Raw genomic sequence first — 26,707 nt, 5'->3', positions numbered from 1 at the left:
GATAGATAGATAGATAGATAGATAGATAGATAGATATTAGAATAGATCAAAATATAAGTCTATGAGTATACATATATGTGACAAGAACTCCCAAATAAAATTTATATATAAATTCTGTCAATCAATAATATATGAATAAATTTGTCTATAAATTGTAGGTTTACACATAACTATATAACCTATAAACATATATTAACTATAAGTATATAGCTAAACTACCTAGAGTATATAATATACAAAATAATGCGTAGTATAAGATATACACAGATATATACATGGATACACACAGGGCAGCCAGGTAGCACAGTGAATAGGGTGCTGGACCTGGAGTCATGAAAACTCAGTCTTCCTAAATTCAAATTTGGCCTTGGAAACTTACTAACTGTATGTTCCTGAGCAAATCACTTAACCTTGTTTGCCTCAGTTTCCTCAACTATAAAATAAAGTGGAGAAGGAAATGGCAAAACACTCCAGTATTTTTGCAAAGAAAACCCCAATTAGGGTCATGAGGAGTCAGCCATGAATGAAACGACTAGAAAACAACAACACACATTTATTTGAAGGGTTTCCTTTTACTAGAAAGAAGTAAAGTTTCTTAAGGTCTTGTGCCTGTCTCATCCAAATTGCTGAAGTTAATGATATAGTAATGAGAAGGGGGCACTAAATTAGTTTGCTTGTTACTCTCTGCCTTAGGGAATATGAGTTCATTTCTAATTTTCTGTAGAATATGGTACTGACAATGTTTTAAACCAAATTTCTGCCAGAACATTGTCTGGTTTTACCAAAGTAATTTGCTCACGGTACCTAGTGGAGACTTAAATCAGAGGAATTGTAATCTGAATTGGGGGAATGAGCACTTATGCCAAAGATATTATAGTTCTTTGAAAAGTTGAAGATATTAGGTATTTAACAATAATGGATCTCATTTTCCCAATCTTTAAAATGAATATAATTATATTTTGTTCTTCTAAAATATCAGGGGACTATGTATAAAGGATAGTTTTCATAAAAAGGGGTTAGCAAAAATAATGGGATGCTACATTCTCAGAACACTAAGCCACAAATCAATTTGTAGTGGCATCTAGGCACGCATATTCTTTCCTCATGAGAGGAGCAAAATTGCATGTTTTCCCACAAATCATTATCTAAATGTCTGATTCCCCAATGGAAGAGTCCCAGTCCTATTTTATTAATAATAAAAACAATATGTTTAGTTCTTTGAGGTTTTAAAAAGATAGTATATAAGTTCATGGTATTTTTTTATTGAAAACAATACTTGTTTTCACAGAAAATGATAAATCAGCCTACTTATAGAAGGTGCAGACTAGCTATAAAAGGCAGTTTGGTTTGAAGAGGTCTTATGAATATTACATAGGCTTGCTCAAAAAAAGGGGGGAAAACATTAAGTACTGTTCCACAGAGATAATGTGACAGGTAACACTTTTTAGTTTAATTAAACAACTAGATTGTAGAAAGAATCATTTGAATTGTTCTTTTAAAGCAAATGAACAGTAGAGTTCAAGGATAAAATGTGATGTCAATTCTTCAGAAGCTGAATTAGTGATAATTTTTAGAAATTATAGTCTAGGAATTCTGTAGAATTGGCATTCGAAAAAGGATCCAAATTACTTTACAAATTTAAGCACAGAGATACTCCAATCTAGCTAGTTGCTGTTTAATGATAAAAGCTCTTTGATGGAATAAAAATAGTCAAGTCAAAAAGGGTGAATTTAAATTCCACTTTCAAAAGGGAGAATATAAATATCAGTCATAATGAAGAAATCCTCTTCAATTTTACATTTGACGGAAAATTCCTTAATGGACATCATCAAATCCCAATTGTTTTGCTTCATATCATCTTAAAAGCATCTTTTGTAGAAGTACTATCTACTTGCTCCATTTCCCATATGAGAACAATTTTGATTCCTGAAGGTAAATATAATGTTAGGTAGTTTATAACTATTGAAGCACTCATAGGAATTAACAAAATGTCTCACAATTCTCTAGGTTGCTAGATGTCAGTAATCTCAGAATACCATAGGTTATTTTCCATTAAAGATCCCCCATCTAATTCTGTCTTGGTGGAAGGAGACAGTGATAATCAGTCACATATTGTACCAGCATACTGGTGTGAACTGAACAGAGCAAGAGATATTATTAATAGGAAATAGAAGTAGGAATGAAGAAGAATAGTTGTCAGGAGGCAGGGAAAAGGTCTGATTATAACAATGGAAAAATCGCTGATTCCTTAAGCGTAAAGTGAGAATAGGATCAAGGGGGGAGGGCAGAAATAACAGAATTCTTTCCTGGAAAATATTTGTTCCATTGTATTTTCACTTCCAAGGGGGATATTTTGAGGAAGGGCAGTCAGTAGATGGATTTATAGCTTTGGCAAATATCATTTGTCCCAGCCTCAGAGAATGAACTTAGGGGTTGCCCATCTTTACCTTTGATGATGGATAGATTTCATTTTAAATAAGACTCTTTCACTCCTTTCCTTCTGCCAGGAAACTGAAACTCCATAAAATTGTGCTGGAATTCCCACACTGGCTCAGCTAGTTTAAGAAGTAGGAAATCAACATTGCTCTGTGTCAGGCTGCAATAAAATCTATTATTATTTCCATTCTTATGAATATGGAAGAAGTTGGGGGTTAAGGCTAACATTTAAACTTTTTATTTTGCTTTATTTTTGGTACAGACTTAAAATTTCATTGATGTAGGGAACTACCAGAGAAGAAACTCTCTCTACTAAAATATAAACACACACACAAACACATACACACATACATATACACATTCTGTTCCATTATATTATGTGTATGTATGTATGTGTGCCTCTATGCAATTATGTATATACTCATACATTATGTATATATTTACATACTCATACACACATGTAGAACTTAAGGTATAAGAAAGCTGTCTAGATTGAGAGCTTGTGTCTTACCCAAATTCACAAGCAAATATGTGTCTGAAACCAGGTCTTCCTAACTCTAGAGTTGGTTATTTGACCATTATGCTATGCTGCCCCAAACCTGTGTCACCTTTTACTTCAAGTTGCTTACTCAGTATTTGAGGAAACAAAATATGCACACAAGAAATGAATGAGGGAAAAAGTTGAAAGAAGAAGAGGCAAATGCCAAAATTATAAAAGATAATGGTCCTTCCCATTAAGAAATTAGGATGACTGGTTACTAGTTAGAAGGAACTTAAGAGATTATCCTGTTCAACAAATACCTGAATAAGAATCCTCTCCAAAAGATAACTGGCAAGTGGTCATGAAGACAGAATGAAGTGGGGAAGAACCTACTGTATTTTAAAGTTCCCCCTTTTTGAGTATATTCAGTCATAAGGAGCATTTTCTTTACTTGCCAAGAGCAAAATATAATTTGTCATCCTCCCACAAAATGGCATCCCTTCTTAACTTCCCCTCTCTCTAAGTGGCATGATTTTTCCAAGAGTTAATCAGATTTGGAAAATTTCCCAGTTCCCTGAAGCAGTAAGCACTCCAACATACATGGTGGGCTGCTATCACAGGTTCTTAGATCTGCACTCAGAAAAGGAAAGGCCACTTTTGAGGGGTTAACGATCACTTTAATCAAACACATGAATCATTCCTTTAACCAAGTACATACATCATTCACCTAATTCAGGTGAGTCAGCACCCTGAAATTCAAAGAAAACACAGAGAAATCAAAAGAATCAACAGACATGGCTTCCACTGCCTGAAGTCAACAGACAGTTCCAACGGTCTGAGAGAGAGAAGCACAACATTTGGGTTTTCAAAACCGGGAGGCTCCTTTAGTGGCTTCCCAGAGTTCTCATTTGGTCAAACAAACACTTCCAGTTAGAAAGCCCCAAAGTAATCAAAGACATGACTTCCTCTGCTTCACCATAATTCAACAGATAGATATAACTGTCTGACCATACCAGAGAGAGAGAAGCACGACATCTGGGTTCTTAAAGCTGGGGGACTCCTTAGCGACTTCCCAGAGTCCTCATCTGGCACTCAAAGCTTCTTGCAAAAACTAAGTCCCAAAGTAAAACCTCACCCTCAGGGCATTTATGCCTTTTTTTTTTTTTTTAGAACCAGACAGCATCCCAATCCTTGAGAATCAGTGTCTCATTAACAAAAGCTGTGGGTGTTCCTCCAAATCTTCCCTAATCAAAATCCTTTTAATGGGCCAGCCCATTAATAGATGGAGAAGATCTTTAATCACATTGACAATACACATACTGTTTCTAGTTAAAGAAACTCTTGTTTCTATACTTTACTCCTATAAAGTGTCTTGATTGATAAAAGCAAGATTCAGTCAGGCACTAGATTATACTGAAACAAAAACAGCAAAAGATCCTAATTTTACTTGCCATTACATTCCCATATCCAATTAATCACTACCTATTTTCTTTAGCAATATCTTGCACCCATTTATTTCTTTCATTCCTACTGCCATCATCTGAGTTTAAGCTCTTGTTACTTCAAGCTTAAGATTACTGCAACAATATCATAATCCATCATTTCAATTACACCTCACTCCAATTCATTCTGCACACAGTCAATTAATCTTTCTAAAATCATCTTTTCATTATATGAATATCCTACTCAAAAGTCCCACTCAAAATGTTCCCCACAGCTAACAGGATAATAGCCAGATTTCTTGGACTTCAATTAGGGTACTTTATAGTGTCATCTCAACCTACTTTTTCAACTTCTTACTGCTTCCCAAAATAAATTCTTTTACAGCCAGAATAGTCTATTTACTGTCCACTGAAAAAACACATAATTCCCTTTATTTATAAAATTTTCCTTGACCTGGGAATTTTTTCTCATTACCTTTCTTCCTACCCCATACCTTTTTTTTTAAATTTATTTTTTAAAATTTATTTATTTTTAGTTTTCAACATTTATTTCCATAAATTCTCTCTCTCTCCCTCCCCAACACGGCATGCAGGCTGATACGAGGTCTATACATACATTCCTATTAAACACATTTTCACATTAGTCATGTTGCATAGAAGAATTACAAGGAATGGGAGAAACCATGAGAAGGGGGATAAAAAGCAAAACCAAATAAAACAAAAAAGAAAATAGTCTGCTTCACTCTGCGTTCTGACTCCATGGTTCTTTCTATGGATGTGGAGGGCATTTTCCATCATGAGTCCTTTGGAATTGTTTTAGGCACTTGCATTGCTGAGAAGGACAAAGTCTATCAAAATCAGTCATCACACACTGTGGCTGTTTCTGTGAATAATGTTCTCCTGGTTCTGCTCACTTCACTCAGTATCAGTTCATATAAATATTTCCAGGATTTTCTGAAGTCTGCCTGTTCATTGTTTCTGATAACATAATTGTATTCCATTACATTCATATACCACAACTTGTTCAGTTATTCCCCAACTGATGGGCATCCTCTCAATTTCCAGTTCTTGGTCACCACAAAAATAGCTGCTATAAATATTTTTGTATACCATTTTTATAGTTTTGTATTTGTATACTTTTACCATTTTTACCATCTCTTTGGGATGCAGTCCTAGAAATAGTATTTCTGGGTCAAAGGGTATGCACACTTTTATAGCCCTTTGGGTATAGTTCCAAACTGTCCCCAGAATGGTTGGATCAGCTCACAGCTCTATCAACAATGAATTAGTGTTCCAACTTTCCCACATCTTCCCCAACATTTATCATTTTCCTGCTTTGTCATGTTAGCTAATCTGATAAATATGATGTGGTGCCTCAGAGTTGTTTTGGCTTTCATCTCTGTAATCAATAGTGATTTAAAGCATTTTTTCATATGACTATAGATAGCTTTAATTTCTTCCTCTGAAAACTGCCTGTTCATATCCTTTGACAATTTATCAATTGGGGATACCCAGCACCTTTCAAAGCAGTATCTCCTTTTGTAAGCTGGCAGCCCTCAGATATTTCTTCTTTTTTTTGAACATCACAAACATTTGTTTCTATCAATGATCTGACACTTAAAACCTATCAAAAGCACTTTTATTTAATTGTTTCATGTGAACATTTTTTTTCCCCAAACTATACCGTGACTTTTTTGTGGGCAAGGACCATGGGAAAAGTACCTTGTATCCCACAATGCTTGTCACAGTAATATTAATAGGATATACACTCTGTTGACTAAATGCAATGCCAATCATCGAGGTGCAATTTCTCGGGACTCAATATTTCTTAAAATTTCTGCATAGATAATTATATGCCCAGTTAGAAAATATAAGTTGTCAGGCCATCAAGTCTAGTTTTACTGTTCCTTTGGAACTGAGTTAAAGAAAGCTGGAGAGGAACTGATACACTTATGTGGTAGATTTTCAACATGCACTATTATTATTATTAACCACTTAACAGGTATGATTAACCTATGTACAATGGTAGAATTCTTTCTGCCTTTGAAAGGTGCCAGAAAACAGTAACTTCTAGTCTTCACTTTGTAAGCCCTTTGGGGTATCTCTCTGTATCTCCAGGAAAACAAGAAAATTTCAAAATCAATATTAAGTTTTAATTTCTTTTTATGTAAAAAAAGAATACATGCAGAGATGTTCAAGGGTCGATTGTTAACTCAACATAACCATTTGCACCCCAGAAATCCACAAACTCTGCAAATCAGGATTTAATTTATTATTTTGCTGATTATCTAGATTCAAGAAAATGATGGAGAAAATATTAATAATGAGGATTAAACTTAAAGATGTGTTATACATATTTTTTTCCAGGGAACTTGTTGTTAAACATTTATAGTACACCCCTAAATATGTGCTATGGTCAATCTTTTAAGTGAGAGTGGGGGGTAACTGAAAAGTCAGATTTGAATAAATGGGAATTGGTCATTGTTTTCAGAGAAATGATATTTGAAGTAATTTGATCAGATACATTCTTTTAGAGATAGAGCATACACTGAGTCTAAAAAGCTAAGGATTGAGGCAGTCAGTCAAATAGCATTTATTAAGCATCATCTATGTTGTACTGTGGTAAACAATGGAATCCTGAAATCAACTGCAGTGAGGGGAGAGAAGGTGAGTGTAGTAGGCTCTGAAGCATTTCACAGCTCACTTATGCTGACAGAATCCCAAGTGGAATCTTTCCTGACTGACTTGTTGTTCTGTTGTTTTAGTCATGTTCAACATTTCATCACCTCATTTGGAATTTTCTTGGCAGAAATACTAGAGTGGTTCGCCATTTCCTTCTCCAGCTGATTTCACAAACGAGGAACTAAGGCAAACAGGGTTAAGGGATTGCCTTAGAGTCAGAGAGCTAGTGAGTGTCTGAGGCTGGACTTGAACTCATGAAGTTAAGTCTTCCTGACTCCAGGCTTAGCATTGGGATAAGTGTGGCATTTTTCTTTCGTTAATCTCTCTGCTTTTTGACGAACCTGCAGTTGTAATCTTACTGGCTCCTTATCTCATTATCCAAAACAACCGTTCCAAACTTTTCTTTCTCTCCTTTTTCATTCATTATGTACTCCTTCTGTATGGTTATAGCAGATGACCAAATTCTCTAATTCTCTGAGGAAATTGTGAGCATGCATATAATTTCAGGATCTGAGAGTTAGAAGGGACTTTATAAGCCTTATAGCCAACATTCAGCTAAGCAAGAGTTCCACCAAAAAATATCCCCAATAAGTGATTCCTTGTGAACTCCCAACATGATCTTTTTTTAGCCCCCATACTTTTCCCTCACTCTAAGCATACCCTTTTCTCTTCCTTCCTCTAGTCATAATTAAAGAAATATCCTGACTATTATCTAAGAGTCACCCTATTTCCCCTGACTCAATTCCTTCTTTCTCCTTCCAGTATGTTGCTTCAGTAGATAACCCTTGTCTTTCATGTACTTTTAATCTCTCACTCACTACTGAATCTTTCTAAACTGCCTATAAAGTGTCCATGTCTCCTCAATTCTTAAAAACACATAGCAACAACAAAATTTCCCTTGACCCTTCTAATCCACTTGGTTACCTTTAATTCTCTCTTTTTCTCTTTACTATTTCTTGAAATTATTTCTTGAAATGAAAACAAGCAAAAAAAACAAGAAACAAAATCTTAAACCCTTGTGTTAATTTTTGTTACCACCATTCCACTAGAATCATTGCCTCTAACATCACCCACAAAGATCTAGTCATTAAATCAGTGCCCTTTTATCAGTCCTCATCCTGGTTGGATTCTACAGCTTCTGACCTTGTTGACCCTCCCTTCCTATTGGGTTTTCTGTCCTCCTTCTGCTTGAAGGTCACTATTTTCTTCTGGTTGTTCTTTTAAAAGAGGACTTTATCTGTCCACTGAATTTGATCTTCATATTCTTCTTGACCTTTTAATCGATGGCATGCTTTTAAATATTTTACAGAAGTCTCCTTGGGGAAAATTGTATGCACAACACTTTTAAGTCTAATTTGCACTATCAATATTTTCTCCATCACTTTCTTGACCCTAGACAATCAGCAAAACATGAAATCAAGTCTGGATATGTAAATTTGCTTGTTTCCAGGATGAAAATGCTCTCGTTGAGTTCTAGCTGGCTACAGCACATCCCTGCTTTTAATTTAATTCATCTTCAAAGGCCTTTTGTAGGAGTTTTCTCTTTAAACTCTCTCTTCTTTGGTAATTTTAATTCCCTACTATAATTTGAACTACCATTTCTATACAGATGACTCCCAAATATTAGAAGTGTTGTGGTGTAATGGATTGGATTTGGAATCAGGAAGACCTGAATCCAAACACTATATCAGAAACTTATTAACTGGTTTTGTGACAGTGTAAGTGTGTAGTATATTTTGAATATCAGACTTTTTATAAGAAAAATTTGATGCAAGGATTTTTCCCAGTCAACCATCTCTCTTCTATTTTAATTGCATTAATTTTATTCAAACAAAACTTTTTGATTTCATGTAACCATAAAATGATCATTTTATATTTTGTAATTATTTCTAACTTTTATTTGGTTAAAAATTTATCTCCTAGTCATAGCTGTGAAAGGTACGTGATCTGGTTTTCTTCTAATATTTTTTAATGATATAACCTTTAATACTTAGTTCACATAGCCATTTTGAGTTTATGGTGGAATGTGGTACAACACACTGGTTTAAACTTTTCAAGACTCCTTTGAGTTTTACCAACAGTTCTTATCAAATAGAGACTTATTTTATAGGTAATTTGTGTTTCAGGGTTTATCATCCATGGGATTACTGAATTCATACATTAGAGAAATAATATAATTAAGCATATTAAAAACAAAAACATTGCAAACCATATATCAATAGATGCAAAAAAGCCTTTGACAAAGTATATTACTTTATACTAGGCAAAATATAGGCAGAGAAGATTCTTTTTCATAGCATGATAAAAAAGATATCTGTCTAGAATCAAAAGCTACCGTTATATGCAGTGGGAACACATGAGAAGCGTTCCCAGTCATAGGAGTGAGGCAAAAATATATCCATTCCCTTGTTGTTGTTTTTGTTCAATAGGGTTCAACTCTTCATAGCCCCATTTGGGGTTTTCATGGTGAAGATAATGGGATGACTTGCCATTTCCTTTTCCAACTCATTTTATAGATGAAGAACTGGGGCAAATGAGGTTAAGTGACTTACCCAGGGTCACATTGGCAGTAAGTATCAGAGGACAGATTTGAACTCAGGAAGATGAGTCTTCCTGACTCCAATCCTGGCTCTTTCCACTCTGTCACCTAGCTGCTCAGTCGTTTTACAAATATTTACTAATATGATATAGAAATATGAACAATAGCAAAAAATAGAAAAGAAAGAAATTAAAGGTATAAAGATAGACAAAGAGGACAGATAACTCTCCCATTTTGCTGATGACTTGAAGATTTACTTAGAAAAATCTAGAGGATACAGAATTGAAACTGAATAGTTTCAGTAATTTTTCAGGATATAAAATAAATCCACAAGAATAACTATTTTTATATAACAATAACTTAAAGTAACAATAAAAAGTACTTTTGTACTGTGTAAAATAAAAATCACCATTCTAAGTAACTTCAAATTTCATAAAATATCTGGGATTCAATCTAGCAAAGCACACTGAATTCCTGCATATATAGGGTAGGGCCTAGACTTGTGATTGCATTGGTATAGGCAACTCCTGGGGAGAAAACTCCCTCTATCAATATAGCTATATATCTTTTCAAATAGCAGCTAAAATAACTGGAGGGATAGTCAGTGATCATAGTTGAGCCACACCCAGTTAATAAAAATTGCAATGCTGCTAAAATGAATTTATACATTTAGTGCCATGTTAACTTAGTACCAGAGCTATACTTTATAGAACTAGACAAAACATAACTCATTTGGAAGAACAAAAGATCTAGATTATCAAGAAAAACGATGAATAAAGATAGGAGTGAATGGGGTCAGTAGCACTTCCAGACCTCAAATATATTATAAAGCTATAATCAACAAAAAATATTTAATTTCTGGTTAAAATAGAAAAGTAGATTGATGGAACAGACTAGATAAGATAATCTCTTTTATGCAGCTATGCTTGGGGATGGAAGTAAGGACCTAGATGGTGGTGTTGGAATGCATGTACGTATGAGAAACATTCAAAAACTCAAGACTCTGTGAGGATCATCTGTTATATTTGATCACTCAGAAACTTGTATATTCCAAAACTACTTCTCCTGCCTATTGGTAACTACACTCCTGAAGTACAAACATAGAAAGCATTCAAAAGTTGTTGGACTGCCTGGCAGAGTCAGCTCAGAACTCTGGACCATATGAGACTGATAAAAATATTGCTGCACCAAGTGGATGCAGCAAATCCGAACACCTTACTGACGACTTTGTTGGCAGGATAAAAATGAAACCACCATTCCCTTCTGCTACCCAGGCAGCATTCTGGACATGTGTGCAAAAGGAAAACGGAAACAAATCAACAAGGCCAGCATGTCCTTTGAGAAAACCAGCAAGAGTATGGGAACAGTGTGATATTAAGCTCCAGGTGCACTGTGGGCCTCCAGAACAAATATTTAGCTTCTTTCCACAAGTCATTCTTAAAGTTAAAAGGAAAAACAGACTAGTCAGCATATGGAATGTGTTCCCCTAGGAAACTGTGAACAAAATACAAATACTCAATAAAGGTTTAGATTAATTCATGGATATACACATGGATACACAACTCTAACATCTAAATTCTGGGTGCCACATTTTGGAAAAATGGGAGTAGACATGGATTGGACATGGGTTCAGGAACATCTAAGGAAGTTTGGCAACCAAGATGGTAAAGAAAGGTCTTTAGGTTCATGTCATGTGATAATTGAAGGAAAATTGATATTTAGCCTAGCAGAGGGATTAGAATTACATTGTTTGACTAGAAGATAGAGCAGAGAATAATGGCTGGAAGCTTCAAAAAGGTAAATTGAGGTTTAATGCAAAGAAAAACATTCTAAAAATGTTATCCAAAAGTGGAATGTGCTGATTGGGGAAGCCCTTATTAGATACATATGAAAAACATTAGAGAAACATTAGAGGCTGGATGACCACTTAATTGTCTGGTGTATTGCAGAAGAAATGATTTTTCAGGTACAATTTAGACTAGACATTTCCTGGGATCCCTCCCAACTGTGAAATTCTGTGATTTTTATGCATGCCATTAAGAAAGGCTAACTACTAAGCTTTCTTGAAGCTGATCAAATCTTGGAATCAATGGAGAATTAATCTGAAATCAGTATGATATTTCTTTGTTCTTCGAGGAACCTGGGTTCCTATAGTACCTCCCATGTGCGAGGCACTGTGCTAAGCACTTTATATATATTATCTCATTTTTTCCCATACAACATCCCTGTGAGATAATAATAAGAGCTGAAATTCAAATGGTGTTTGTTATGTGCCAGGTACTGTGCTAAGCACTTGTCAATTGTTTTCTCAATTGGTCCTCTGGAAGGTAGGTGCTGCTATTATTTCCATTTTTACAGTCGAGGCAACTGAGGCAAGCAGATGTTAAGTGACTTGCTCATGGTCACATAGCTAGGTGTCTGAGGCTGGATTTGAACTCCTGTCTTACTGACTTCAGTCTCAGCACTGTGCATAATGTGACACCTATCTGCTTCAACACTAGTTGGGGAAAGATTCTATAAGTAGATACATTTTCTAATTCTTAAATATTCATCAATAAACATGATTTCTTCAACACTCTTCTTTGCTTGATGTAGAAAATTCTTTGTAATGTATGTTACTATTTCCTCTAATAAAAAATATCTGGTTGAGCTTCCATAGATGACTTAAGATGGGGAAAGTAAGTTGAGATCAGGTCAAGGAGCGCCATGAAGGATTGACTAAGGAACATGGATTTTATCCTTGAATCAATGGAGAGCCATTGAAGTATTCTGAACAAGGTTATATGATCCTGGGAAAAAAGTAATTTTAGGTATATTAGTTTGCTAATTAGCTAAGAGTTTAACCCCTTTTACCTTTAGTTTAAATCACATTTAATCATTTTAGGTGGAAATCTTTCTAAAATCTCTTACATTCTTCTTTTTTTAAAAAGAACATCTCAGGAACTATTAAAATATGTAGAGCTAAATGTTTAACAATTTTAAAATAGAATTTGATTTGAAAAAAGAAATATGCTGGTTTGTTTGCATTTAGATTTAATAGTCTCAGACAGCTGACCTTTTTGAGATTTTTTTTCTGCTTTTATTAGTCACTTTAGAACACACATTGTAGTCCTTTTCTCCTCTCTAATTGGCTATTTCTAATTTCCTTTGGAAGTAGAAACTAGAAAAAGGGATTTGAAGACCTTGGTACTATCCTTTAATTCAGTTGTATGAGTTTTAATATAAACATATTGTGACATTTGTTTTTAATGCTGTATATACTATGATTAAAGGCCAAAGTGAACCATAAAAACTCTTGTGATCTTCAATTTTTTATGCTTGCTTCCTAATTTTTGGAAATCTTTTTGATAGATGACATTTTTGGCAGCTGAGTTCCAAATAGGTAAAATGTTATTACAATCTGAATTGGGGAATTTTAATAAAAGACAAAGCAAAACAAACAAACAAAAAGAATCCAGAGCCTAAAAGGTTAAGATACACATCACACATACACACATATGTAATCTATTTGTATTTGTAAACATATACGTAAATATATATAGTGTATTACATATATGTGTAAAATATATATATGTGTGTATTATATACATATACATATAATAATCTAACATTTTTATAGTACTTAATGGCTTGGAAATTGATTTAACCATATTATTTTACTTAATCCTTACAACTCTTGAAATAGGGTTGCATTATTCCAATTTTAACTGATTTGCTCTGGGCTACATAGCTTGTAAGTACCTGAGGAGGTATTAAAACCCAGATCTTCCTGCTTCCATGCCCTCTGCTTCACCTACCTGAAGGTGGAGCTTCATTATTATACATATATATATGTATATATGTGTATGTATATATATACATACATATATATATATACACACATGTATATATATATATATATATATATATATATATACACACATGTATATATATGTACAGAGAGAGAAAGAGAGAAAGCTCTGCCTACAGAACTTCAGAAGTCCAGATATTCCAGTTAGGAAAACAATTGTCTTTATATATCATGGGCCTTGAGAATTAGTTTGGCATAATAAAGTGTTAGGCTAGAGTGAAAAAGATCTGAGTACAAATTTCTTGTGATGTTCCCTGAATAACCAAGGACAGATTCCTTAACTTCTCTGAACTGTGGATAACTTCCTATAACTGTAAATTACAGATAGGTATAGTAGGAATAGTGATGACAAAAGGTCTGTGAATTTATACAATATAAGGAGAGCAGCAAGATATTAGTCTAGTCCTATCTAATAACAGTTTTCTTATGGTCTCTTGGCTTCCTCATTTTTTTCCTCACATATCCTACTTCATCTCTTGTCTCTGACCATTTTTACTGGCTACCTTCAAAGCTTGGAACTCTCTCCTTCCTCATCCCTAGCTCTGGGCTTCTTTCAAGGGTCTGCTAAAATTCCGCCTTCTGCAAAAAACTCCTTCCCAGTCCTTCTTATTCTTACTACCTTCCCTCAGAAACCATCTCTAATTTTATTGTGTAAATGTCTTGCTTGTACATAATTATTTGCATGTTATCTTTCCATTAGACTGAGTTCTTTGAGAGCAGGGACTATTTATTTTAGTCTTTCTTTGATTCTTCTTTATTTACCACGGTGCCTGTCATGTAGAAAGTTATTAATAAATGCTCATTGACTGACTAGCGACTTGATTTTTGGAAGATATTCACAGTAACATAAGTACATCATAGACTCACTATAGCATGAGTTACTTGAGTGTAGATTGCAGGATAATGGATCTATCTTGAGTCTTGCCCAAGATTCTGGAATCATCAGAGGTCTTAGTTATAATAAGTCTTCAATTATAATACAGACTTATGACATAGGTATTAGAGATAGTGTTATTTCATAGTTCTCATCAATAAATCCACAAGTATTTATCTGAGTATTCATGGTATGAGGTCTATATATTTAAATGGTTTTTTCAGTGATCTAATCTTCCTTGTGACAAAGGATCAACTTTTCTGAAATGAATGAATAAGATAAAAGACACCCCTTTTTCAGTTTTAATTTTTTTCTTAGAGAATAGATAAAATGGGTTATATGAGGATTCAAACCTAGACTCATGAATGTACATTTTATAGATGTGGAAACTAAGGTTGAAAGATTAGTAGTTGGTCCAAAATCCTGCCAGCATCTACTGACAGAGCAGAGAATAAGACTGTAGTTATGAGACTGTTAATATGATGCTCTTTCATTGATTTTGGCCTCAGATTCCCTCACTTGTCATATTTTTATTTATATTTTATCAATACATATGTGTATATATATATATATATATATAAAGCTATATACATATATGTGTGCAAAGATATATGCATATATGTGTATATAAAGATATATGCATATATACATGCACATACATATGCTTGCATGCATGCATGCATACATACATACATACAAACATACATACAACTTTCCCCCTCATCCTTAAGGAGCTCAGTTAAAGCAGCCAGTGCTTTAACCATTGTCAGGGATCAGGAGGCTGACGATTCCTGGTTTATAGGGCAAGGCAGGGGAAAATATATGTTGGTTCTGGATATTTGAGTCCCCCTTCTCCTTCTTCCCCACATTCTACAAGCTACACATTAGATTTCCAGATACTTTGTCTTTATGAATATCTCCATTACCTTCTTTCCTGAACCCTTTACTTTATGTGTGATTAAAATGAAACCCTATGTTATCAAATCAAACCTAAAATCAGACCATATAACTACATAAATTCCACAGAAATGGATGGGAATGTAATTGTTGGAGAAAACAAGAGATAACTTCTGTTTAGATTTAGTGCAAACCATAATCAGAAATTGAAGGATTCATTGATCTCAAATGATTAGGTCCTTGATTTTCTTTCATTTATCCTGTTTTATTCCTAAAGCAAAATTAACCGTTGACTTGTAAAAGCCTTTTGATCTCCAAAAATTCTTTACATGTGCCCTTTTGGTTATTTGTTCAGCCTGAGAGTTATGCTTTTGTATGAGTTGTGAGTGCTGTCACGGAGAAGGTCAAGTCTGCTTAAAATCCAGAGTTTGATAGGAGTTCTGTGTCCCTTGCTTAACTCCCAGTACTCATCAAAGTTTCAAACTACAAGAGGGAGGAAGTTTGTGTTATATTATTATTTTTTAAAAAAACAACCAACTCCAGAAAAAGATAAACACCCACAATCAGCTGTTACTTTAGACCTTATAAACATCTGATTAGTTGCTGGGAAAGATCTGAGACTCAAGAATGAGAGATAGGATAATGTGATAGTAGAAATGCGATAGCTAAAATAGAATTGATAGAGCTTTAAACAGGAAAAAAAATGTTTTAAGAGCCAACTTACTTAAGAGAATGGAATAGGTTGGCAGGTCAAGAAGGATGGTAACTAAAACAACCCTGGCAGAAGAGGTCTAATTTTGGGCGGACCAGCCTTAACAACAGCATCCTCAGAAAACATTGCATGTCTTATCTGCATGATGTCACCCACAGAATTATTTTTTGTAAGGCAAGAATCTGATGTTATAACTGAGATTTAGAGTTAAAAAGGTTTATATATCTGAAAAGAAGAATTCAGACCTTTGTTTCCTCTTGTTCTTTTCAGTCTTTTCATACTGAGAAAAATGGACTACAGAAATAAAAGTATCACATAATTATCTTTTGCATATTTATGTGCTTATGAATTCTAGAATCAGTAGCTGTTAATGTTTCTTCTGTGCAGCAAATCTTTTAATCTGGGAAGGGGATGAATTGAGATGAGATGGAAATGTGTTTGGCTTAACAATTCTGTGCTTGCATGCGTTTAGATCAAGCTAATTTGCTTTTGAAATTATCAGTCTATGTCATAAACTCTACTAGTTTAGTAAACTGCTGTAAAGTTTTAAAAGTGCTTTATTTCTGGTCTATGTTGATCATAATTTCTTTACACCTAGGCACCTTCAGACATACTTCTAAGTTTTTCAAATGAGACTGATGCTAGTTAGAAACACGTCATCTTTCATTTTATATCATTACAAACTAACAGTTTAAGGATTATGCTAATAACTTTATAAAATTGGATCTACAAAACATATACTTAATATTTGGTGCCACTAAAAGACTTTGCCTATTTAAGATGAAAATACTTGAGAATGAATTTACTATTTGACCTTTAAAAATTTAAAAAAAATGGAAAAGAAGATGGTACAATGGGAAGAATGCTCAGTTTGGAGTAAGAGAATGGTCAGATGTGAGAGATGTGAAGACAGCAATGATAAGACTCAGTGACTGATTTTATGTATAAATGTAACATGAAAATTGAGTCATCAAAATTAAATTAAGCGGTGATTTTTCATTTATGTAGTCCCCATAAGATTTCTTTACAGGTTCCTCTAGCAACCTGAAAAACATGATTTGATTTATATGGAATAAATTTATAAACCATTTTTTTGGAAAATGTTGTATAAAATGAGGTATACCTAACTATACTGTAAAAGATGGATAGGCTATGAAATAAGTATGGATTCTAATCTCACAACACTGTTCTTTTCATCTATTTTTTAAAGAAAGTATTTGAAGTGTCTGATGTTGTACTCTTCTATATTTGCGTATTTATTATAGGTGGGAGAGTTCCGAGCTCATGCTGCAGAATGGACAGCCAATGTCACAGCTGAATTCAAGGAGACTCGAAGGCGCCTGAGTGTAGAGATTTATGACAAGTTTCAGCGGGCCACCTCCATTAAAAGGAAGCTCTCGGCAGAATTGGCAGTGAACCACAATCAAGAGCTAACCCCATGCAAAAGAACCCTGTCAGTTAACCACCTGACCAGTGAGAAGGACATCCTGCCTCCACTAATGAAGACTGACAGTATTTATCTGAATGGTTTAACGCCTCATTGCCCAGGTGAAGAAATTGCTGTCATTGAGAACATTAAGTAACCCATGGTTGGGATACTGGTTCTTTGAAAAGCCTTGGTCTTAACCATGCCTGAGGACTTTGGTATGCTCTTTATAACTGATGCTATTCGCATTTTTAAAGTGTGCATGAGCTCAAAAGAAAAAAAAACCCTACAAATACCCATCATAGTCATCTACCATCAACAGAAATTGGGATTCTGAGCCAGCACTATACTTTTGGAGATGCTTGTTCAATCCACTCTCATTGATAGGTAGTGGAACAAGCCATGTCTGATGCCTTTCTGTGCCCAGACTGTTTTTTTTTTTCCTTTTTCCTTAATTTTTTTCCTAATGTGCCATAAGGCCTAAGAATGAATTCTAATTGTTTATTCTAATTATGTAGCTTTGAGGGATAAGTCCTTAACTTTTCAGGGTCTACCTAACTGAGCCTAGACATGGACCATTTATGGATGACAACATTTTTTTTGTAAATGGCAAGAAATTCTTATGCAGCCTTTTACCTAAGAAATTTCTGTCAGTGCCTTATCTTATGAAGAAACACAACCTCTCTAGCTGTTGTATGATTTTTCTGCCCCATGACCCCATACCCTGCCCTGCTGCCCTGTTCCCCATGCCCCCAGTGCTTGGTGCATGGATACCCTACATTCCTGGAAACAGTGTGTGAAAGTAATTGCAGTGAGGATACCTGATGAAGGAATGGACAGTGAACAAATTAGATGGACATTGGAATAATGCTCAGAAACCCTAGTTTTAAAGGCACTACATTTACAAAAGTTGGAAAAGTGTCCCCTAAAATTATTTCTCCTCTTCAGGTCCCACTGAAGAATTACACAGTCCTGTGTAATTATAGTCCAGCATATGGAATTGTCAAGCTCCATGGCAGGTCTCATTTTTGTGGTAGTTTTCAGAAATGACCCTTTGTCATCAAGTGTATCAAAAAAGGAGAGAGAAGCCACATGTAATAAATTATCTGACAGATGAAAGCACTCAATACTTTATTTTATTTAAGATGATTTGAATTAATTGGTTTTTCTTAACCAAAATAGCAAAAATAAAAAAAAGTCAAAATATGTTTTTGGAACATTGCTAATAAACAGTTTACCACTAGCATTTTTTCTTTGATGTCTGAAAAGGTTGTAATCCCAAGGCCCCACCCCTGCCCCTGGATACAAGACAATGATACAGCTGCCCCAGGGGTGCACAATCATTCTACCCTCCAGTGGCTGCTTCCTCTGGAGCTGTGACTGAAAGGAGAGCAGAAGTTGAAACTGGTATCACTGTGACTTTGCACATTGAAAATGTAGATTGTAGGCAAAATTCATCCCTGCCATAAGAGAGAGAGAAAGCTGTTATAGCACAATTTAAATACTGATAGCTCTTTTTAGATAGGAAAGGCTGATATTCAGAACTAAAACCTTTTTTAGTTAATTTTATATCCTCTAGATTTGTGGATATTTCTAAGATGCAGAAGAAATGCTACAAAGTACCCAGTAGATTACTAATTTTTTCCTTTATTTTCATATTTAAGCCTACTGTAGATAAAAATAAGTTGAAACACACAATTGCCTAAAATAAAATTGGAAAAAAAATGTATTGGGTTGTGTCCAATGAGGCTGTCTTTACAAAATTATTGATGTTACAAATGTCTGTTTTTCAAAAATAAAGATTTAAGCTAGAAGTGTAAATATCCAGTTGACTTGCTGAGGGTACTGTTTTAAATTTAGGAAATCTAACACAAAATTTTTAGGAGGCCAGGCGCTTTTAGAAAGAAAGCTACACCCATTTCCTCAGTAACTGTGTTCTGAAAGTTCATATGGTGAGATACACCTCTTGCCATGTATAAACTGTGAATTGTATGGAAAAAATAAAGTTTTTAATGAAAGTCAGCTTTTTTGGAGTCTCCTGCTTGCTGTTCGGATATTGAACAATTAGGTCTGTCTCTGACCACATAGACACCTCAGTGGGGTAGTCTGTATGCAAATTTCATAGGGACCGAATGGTAAATGAAGAATGCTTGGAAGTAGGGATATGCAGATTATATTTAGAAAACGTCATTTATCTGCCTCGTTAAATTCTCATCTTTGACAGGTAATTAAAACCTGGCAATCCTGTGAACAGATATTTTAAGAACAGAGTACGTGAAAAAAAATAAATTTGTTCTAGGATATGATGTAGGATACATTCCTTATGTGATTTTTTTGAACTACTCTAATTAATTGTGGTTCTGCTCAAATATCTTTCCACTTTGAGGAATGACCATGTTAGATATTTTAACAAACAGATTTCCAGCATTTGAAATATATGTGTGTATGTATACATTTAGATCTATATTTACAGATTGTATTTGCACACATATGCATGTATATGTACATTATTTATATATATATATGTATAGTGCATATTTGCACATGTTTAAAATGCATATACAACATGCATGTATTCATGTGAATACACGTACACATTACAATATATACATGTACACGCTTATACATGTACACACATGTGTGTGTTATGTATGTGCATATGTGTGTATGTGTACACACACACACACACACAGACTTGGCTCTTAAAGAAGCATCATCATTCCTAGAGAACCTTTCATGCTCATCAGAAGGTTGGTCTTCTCCATCTCCTGGGGATTAAGAATTTATTTTATCATTGCATCAGTAGACAGTAATTCCAAATTCTCAAATATACTATGCTATTTCATCTTCTGTCTTACAAGAGGTTATTTTCCTCCCTTCGATAAATGGAGCATTGATTGACTTACTGATAAATAATTCACATTGTTCTTGTATGTTTTCTTCTTTTGACCTCATTAGAAAAATTCAGTAATACCAAGCAATCCTTACTAGAAACTTACCAAGAATTGAAGCATAGCAGTGAGTGAAAATTCAGAAATCCCTGGAGCCTCTATTCTAAACTTAAGATTTGATGATGATATATCCATGATATATCTCTTGCAAATCAATTTTACAATATTAAATGATAAAAATTGTTTTCAGTTCTTTCCCATTCTGTCATTAAATAGCTTCAATTATCTTAGATCTCTTCTTCCTATGATCCTTCCATCTAAGATGCTACAACCCTAGTCATCCTTTCTAGACCTGATTTCACCTTCTCCCATGACCTCTGACCCACAGGTCTTATATAGAAAGAAGGCATATTCCTTGCTCTCCATTGCCATTTCTAGACTTTCTGCTACCATCTTTAAATCTTTCCTTTTCTGAAGTTTACTAAAATATTTTACCCAATAAGACCCTGGTGAAAGTTACTTAATGGTACCCAAGTCATTAATCCCTAATTTCTCAAAGATTTTTATAAGTGGATTATAGTTTTACCCTCTAACCCTAGCTTTAGCCTCAAAACAGAGGATTTCAAAGTACATTTTAATGTTACCTCAAATACCCTGACTTCCCAGTTTCTTAATTCCATGATCTTCTTCCATAGAACTTAACTTCCATGATCTACTCCTTCATTCCACCTCAACTATAGCAAGGGGAGTTTATATTTCTAATCTATCATCCACATGTTTCATTTCTGTGATGAAGAATTCTGAAATTCCTGTATCTTGCCATGACATTTTACCATTCCATCCCCATCTATGCCTTGCTCTTAAGGCTAGTCTGTATTCTCACAGTACTCTCTTATCCTTCCACTCCTCAGAATTACTCCAGACTATCATCCTTGCTCTGTGTAACTTTTCTTCCTTCTCAATCTTGACTAGATTTAATTAATTCAAAATTTTGTAACTCAAAGCAATCCACAGCTCCCCTTTCTGCCTCATCCCAATCAGTTGTCAAATTCTTGTTGATTGTATCTCTAACACAACTTTCACATCTTTCCCTTTCTATTCATTCACTCCACAGCCACACTAGATTAGGCCCTCATTACCTCTCTCTGGTCTGGTACAGTCTTATTCAGTCTCCCTACCTTGAATTTCTCCTTATTCTAAGTTACCATCCACAGAATTGCCAAAGTGATTTTCCTAAAGCACAGCTCTTACTGTGGGACACATATGCTCAATAAACTCTAGTGACTGCCTTTTACCTGTAGAATCAAATACAAACTCTTCTATTTGGTATTTAAAGCCCTTCACAGACTGGCTTCAATCTACCTTCCCAGTCTTGTCAATGCATCATTCCTTTTCACTTACTCTACAATACAGCTAAACCAGCCTTCTTGCTGTTCTTTCCTATGTACATTCTATCTTTCATCCCTCTGCTTTTGCACTAGATGTCTCCATTGTCTAGAATGCATTCCCTCCTCATCTCCACCTCTTAGAATACCTAGCTTCATACAAAATTGAACTCAAGTGCCACATCAGGCTATTTCTGATCCCCCTAGTTCACAGTGCCTCATTCCCAAATTACCTTATATTTATATGTATCTTTTGTATTTACTTATTATATATGCATATGTTGCCTCCACTGATAGAATGTAAACTACTTTAGAGTAGAGATGGTTTCATTTTTTTTTTTTGTTTTTGTATCTTCAAAGTCTGACTTAGATTCTGCCCTATGGTATATATACCATAATAAATGATTATTGATTCGTTGATTAATAGTCTAAATAGAACATTAAGTAAAATATATGGAGCAAACCAGTATAAAACTATCATATAATTGTAGGAGTTAGATCTAGAAACTATGCTAGAAATCAACTCCAACTTTCTCATTTTACAGATTAGAAAACTGAGATCCAGAGAGGTGAAGTTATTTGGATAGGGTGACATAACTAATAAGTGACAGAGGAAAAAGTAAAACCTAGATTCATTGCCCTAATTGCAATGTTCTTTCTACTATCCCATGTTGTGTTTTGAAGCTTCTTTTAATATGCAAAGGTTGCTAACTGATTAGCTTTTTTAATGCTTGGCAATATCAACATGAATGTCCATGACTGCATCTTTTAAGCAGAAAATAGAATGACTTGGTTTTATTATCTATTGTTTTCCAAAATACATCCCCAAATGTGGTATATCAGGCAGTAGTAGAAACTCATTAACCAGGGTCACATGACCATGGAGAACTAGATGGAAAACTACACATTTTCTTTAGTCCTCATAAATTCTCAAAAACTCCCATAGAAGATAAATTATGCACCAGTGGAAAAAACAATTTTGTCTCCACAGACCAACACAGCAGGAAAACTAATGTGCCTTATTAATTAACAGCTGAGAATTCTAATTCCTAAATTGATCACTGAGCACCCCCACCACCAACTCTCATTCTCTGACAGGACATATAACCCAATCAATTAGGTTTTGCTGTGAGATTTACTCAGTTTCCTTGCTACTGCTTCTGCCAGCACAACTTGCCTCTATTTTCGCTCCATCATTCTGTGGTAGAAGCACTGTGGAAGACTCAACTCTGTCCACCCAACTGAGGAACAAGAGAATGTATAAGAAAACAGGAGTGTTCTTTGTTTGGTCTGGTACCACACTCTACCTGGGGCAATACTGCATTCCCCTGGGTGGTAGTACTCAGCCAGAAAAAGAAAAAACAGAGGGAACTGGAACAAAGTGTCAGCATTCATACATGTACTATGTGATAACTGAAGAAAGTGGGTCTGGCATCTAGCTGAGACAAGTATTGTACTCCTAGAATCTTTTGGGGGTGGAGACGGGTACCAGCGAAAAGTGAATTCCTAAGTGTTGGAGGAAACTGAGGCAACTTTAAGATCCAAACCACAGGAGTGTGCTATCCAAAAAAAAACCATAGGGAATGAGTCAGAAAGTAAATAATAAAGAAATGTAAGTGGGAAAATAAAGTCATTAAAAATCTCAGGAGGCAGAAAACTCAAACACTTAGATCATAAGTTTAGAAATCAAGAGAGAAGATACTAAACAGAAAAAAAATGACCACTGAGATATCTAAATGACTGATTACCCATCTCTAAACAAATATGGTAAGACAAAGGAAATTGAACCAACACCTAATGATGCAGAGTACCATGTAGATTCCCAACAGAGCATGGAACCTCAGAAAGTTGTTTCTAAATAGTTCAAGAGAAAAATCAGAATCTTAAAAAAGTATAAAGGGGAAGAAATAGCAGGACTTATGGCCTGTGATTGTAGAAATAATGAGCAATACAGAAAATTTTAGATGTATGATGATGAGTCTAAAGAATTGGAAGAAAAAAACATCAGATTTAGAATACAAATATATTGAAATGAAGGACAATCTGAAAGAAGAGGAGCAAAAAGCAATAATGTTAACAAGAACTCATGACCTATATACAAGCAAAACACATCCTTCCCACAGATGATGAAGAAATAACTTAAGGACCATAAACTTCTCAGAAGAATATGACACATCAGAAAATCCGAACACTATAATGTTAGAAGTAATACAGGTAAACTGCCGAGGGCTTCTGAATATTGAAAACAGTAAACCCACCAAAAGAACCCACAGATTTCTTCAGCAGGATTGGAGGGGGGACATAATGGTAAAATTTAACATTTCTAATGACAAGAAATCATATGAGCAACCAAAAGAATATACCTTCAAATATGAAGGAAATTAAAGTCTGTAAAACAAGACTATTTTGCAACTCCCATAAACTGAAGAAGTGAATGGAATAATATATTTTAAAAAGCAAAGGAGCTAAGATGTGATTCAAAAATGATGCATCCTGCAAATCTTAACCTAATCTTCAATTAAAAATGCATGATCAATGATGAGAGAGGCATGAAAAACATTCATATAAAAATACCAGATATGGGTAGATTATGCAATTTGTAAACATCTCAAACAACAGAAATAAAGCATAAATAAATTTAACTACCAAGAGAAGAACGAGTGACAAAATAAATCACTCCCTCGATAAAGGCTATTGAAAATGAAAAAAAAAAAGAGAATTAGAATGAGAAAAATCTGTGGGATTTAAAGAAAAAGAAATTACAACAGAGGAACCTTTAAAGTTTTCTTTCTAAAAGGTTTCTTTCTTCTTCTAGATCAAAGCAAAACATAAAGAAAAAGGATAAATGACAGTGCAGGAATAGGACTGAAATATGATAGAGTAAACCTCATAATACCCTACTTCTACAATCATTTATTCTGTTGGATTAGGCTGCAGAATAAAAGGGGGCATTAAAAGGTAATGGAGAAGATGACAGAGAGAAACGTGTCGATTGAATGGTAAACAATGAAGAGAAAATAAATTCTGTACTTTCTCAACAAGCAGAGGGGGTACAGAAAAATGGGTGAGGTGGCAAGGGGAGGGAGTAAAACAAAGGCAGAGGGAGAAATTTTGAGTCAGTAGTGGGAGGGGATCCCAATGAAGAACAAAGCCATGGAAAGAGATATAAGCTTTAATGGGAGGTGTGGATTATATCATGGGCATAACTGTAGGAATTTGACACTGAAGTACACTACTAGTTCTGATACTGTGCTGCACCTCCATGGATAAGATTCTGTCTCAGGAGAAGGGCAATGAGAGCTCCTAGGAGCAAACATCATCCAGAAAGTTGGGAAAACCTACATTCTGAGAGAATGTTCACTGAAAGTGGAAAAGGAAATTATTATGTAGAGGGCAAAGGGTAAGATTGAATCCCATGATTAGAAACACGGCATAATTTCTATCATGGGGTAATACTATTCAATAGCTCCCTCAGGAGCTGATACTTCTAAGAGTGAGGCACAACAGAAAAAAAGGAGAAGAACAAGATAAAATAAAATTTGTTTAGAAGCCTCCCCTCTCTACCATCTAGCTTCTAAGAATTTTATTTAACCGAAACTACTCTCTCCAAAGTTACAAATGATTTTAATTGCTAAATCCGGTGGTCTTCTTTCAATCCACATTCGACTTGTCATCCCTGTAGCCTTGCACACTCTTAATCACCCTTCTCTCCTTGAGATTTTCCCCTCTCTAAAGGAGTTTTTTATGACACTACTCTCTCCTGATTTTCCTCCTATGTATGTGGCTGTTCCTTCTCAATCTCCTCAGTGTTTCTCATGCTGAGCCCCAAGATTTTGTTCTGACCCTTCTTTTCTTTTCCTACTGTACTATCTAACTTGATGATCTCTACAATTTTGACTCTTGAATGAAGACAATAGGGAGGAAATTGTAGAATTTATGGGCACAATAGTAAAAATAGAGAATAGAAAAATTTGGATTCATTCATCATCTCTATGTTGATGATTCTCAGACTTACCTATAAAACCTAATCTCCTGACTTCCAGCCCAATAGCTCTGATTGCCCATTTGAAATCTTAAATGGAACATCCTACAAATATCTTAAATGAAACATGCTCCAAATATCTTTTCCCCCAAATTCTTCCCTCTTATGAACTTTTCCATCACTATTCCTCCTTGCAGTATATATACAAGGATGTACGATACATCCTTGTAGACATCCAGATTTGGAAGCTACTTGTGAGCATTGTCTTTTTAATATCACTTATCCTCCCTCTTCCTCAAACCTCATATCCAATCTGTTGCCAAGTCGTTCTGATTTTACTTTTGGAACACCCTGGATCCATCTCTTTCTCTTACCTTGACTATGATAACAGCCTTTTCGTTGGTCTCTCTGCCTCAAGTCTCTCTCTACAATTCCTTCTACCACTTAGTTGCTAATCTTTTTTTAAAATTAATTAATTTTAGTGGATATTCATTTCCACAAAATGTTGAGTTCCAAATTTTCTCCCCATCTCTCCCCTCCCCCACCTAAAGACAGGTTACATTTTGATTATCCCTCCTCTAGTCTGCTCTCCCCCTATCACCTCACACCCCTCCCATAACCCTCCCCCTCACTTTCTTGTAGGAGAAGATAGATTACTATATTCCATTGCCTGTACATCTTATTTCCCAGTTGCATGTAAAAACAATTTTAACATTTGTTTGTAAAATTTTGGCTTCCACATTCTCTCCCTTCTTCCCTCTACACCCACCCTCTTTGAGAAGGCAAGTAATTCAATATAGGTTATACATGTATAGTTGCACAAAACACTTCCATATTAGTTATGTTGTAAGACTATTTTCCTCCATCCTATCCTGCTCCCTCATTTATTCTATTATCTCCTTTGACCCTGTTCTCTTTAAAAAATGTTTGCTTCTGATTACCCCTTCTCCCAATTTGTCCTCCTCTCTATCATTCCCCTCTCTTATCCCCTTCCCCCTACTTTCCAGTAGGGTAAGACACCCAATTGTGTGTGTTATTCCCACCTTAAGCCAAATCCAATGAGAGTAAGGTTCACTCATTCCCTCTCACCTCCCCGCTCTTTCTCTACAT

At 35.0% G+C, this 26,707-nt stretch overlaps 1 protein-coding gene across 7 annotated transcripts in view; it reads left to right on the top strand.

Moving 5' to 3' along the window:
• The window catches only part of KCNK2 (potassium two pore domain channel subfamily K member 2), a 285,195-nt gene extending 265,834 nt beyond the window's left edge, over positions 1 to 19,361 (top strand). For all 7 annotated transcript variants that reach the window (XM_072647837.1, XM_072647841.1, XM_072647840.1 and 4 more), the window contains exon 7: positions 17,179 to 19,361. In XM_072647837.1, coding sequence (XP_072503938.1) covers positions 17,179 to 17,496 — 318 coding nt within the window. In that variant the 3' untranslated portion in view covers positions 17,497 to 19,361. The remainder of the gene's footprint in view (positions 1 to 17,178) is intronic.
• Positions 19,362 to 26,707: the final 7,346 nt, after the last annotated feature.

Source organism: Notamacropus eugenii, chromosome 2 (assembly GCF_028372415.1).
Source record: "Notamacropus eugenii isolate mMacEug1 chromosome 2, mMacEug1.pri_v2, whole genome shotgun sequence".
Classification (NCBI taxonomy): Eukaryota; Metazoa; Chordata; class Mammalia; order Diprotodontia; family Macropodidae; genus Notamacropus; species Notamacropus eugenii.
Note: the sequence above shows the minus strand (reverse complement) of the source record. Positions and strands in the feature narration are given on the sequence as shown.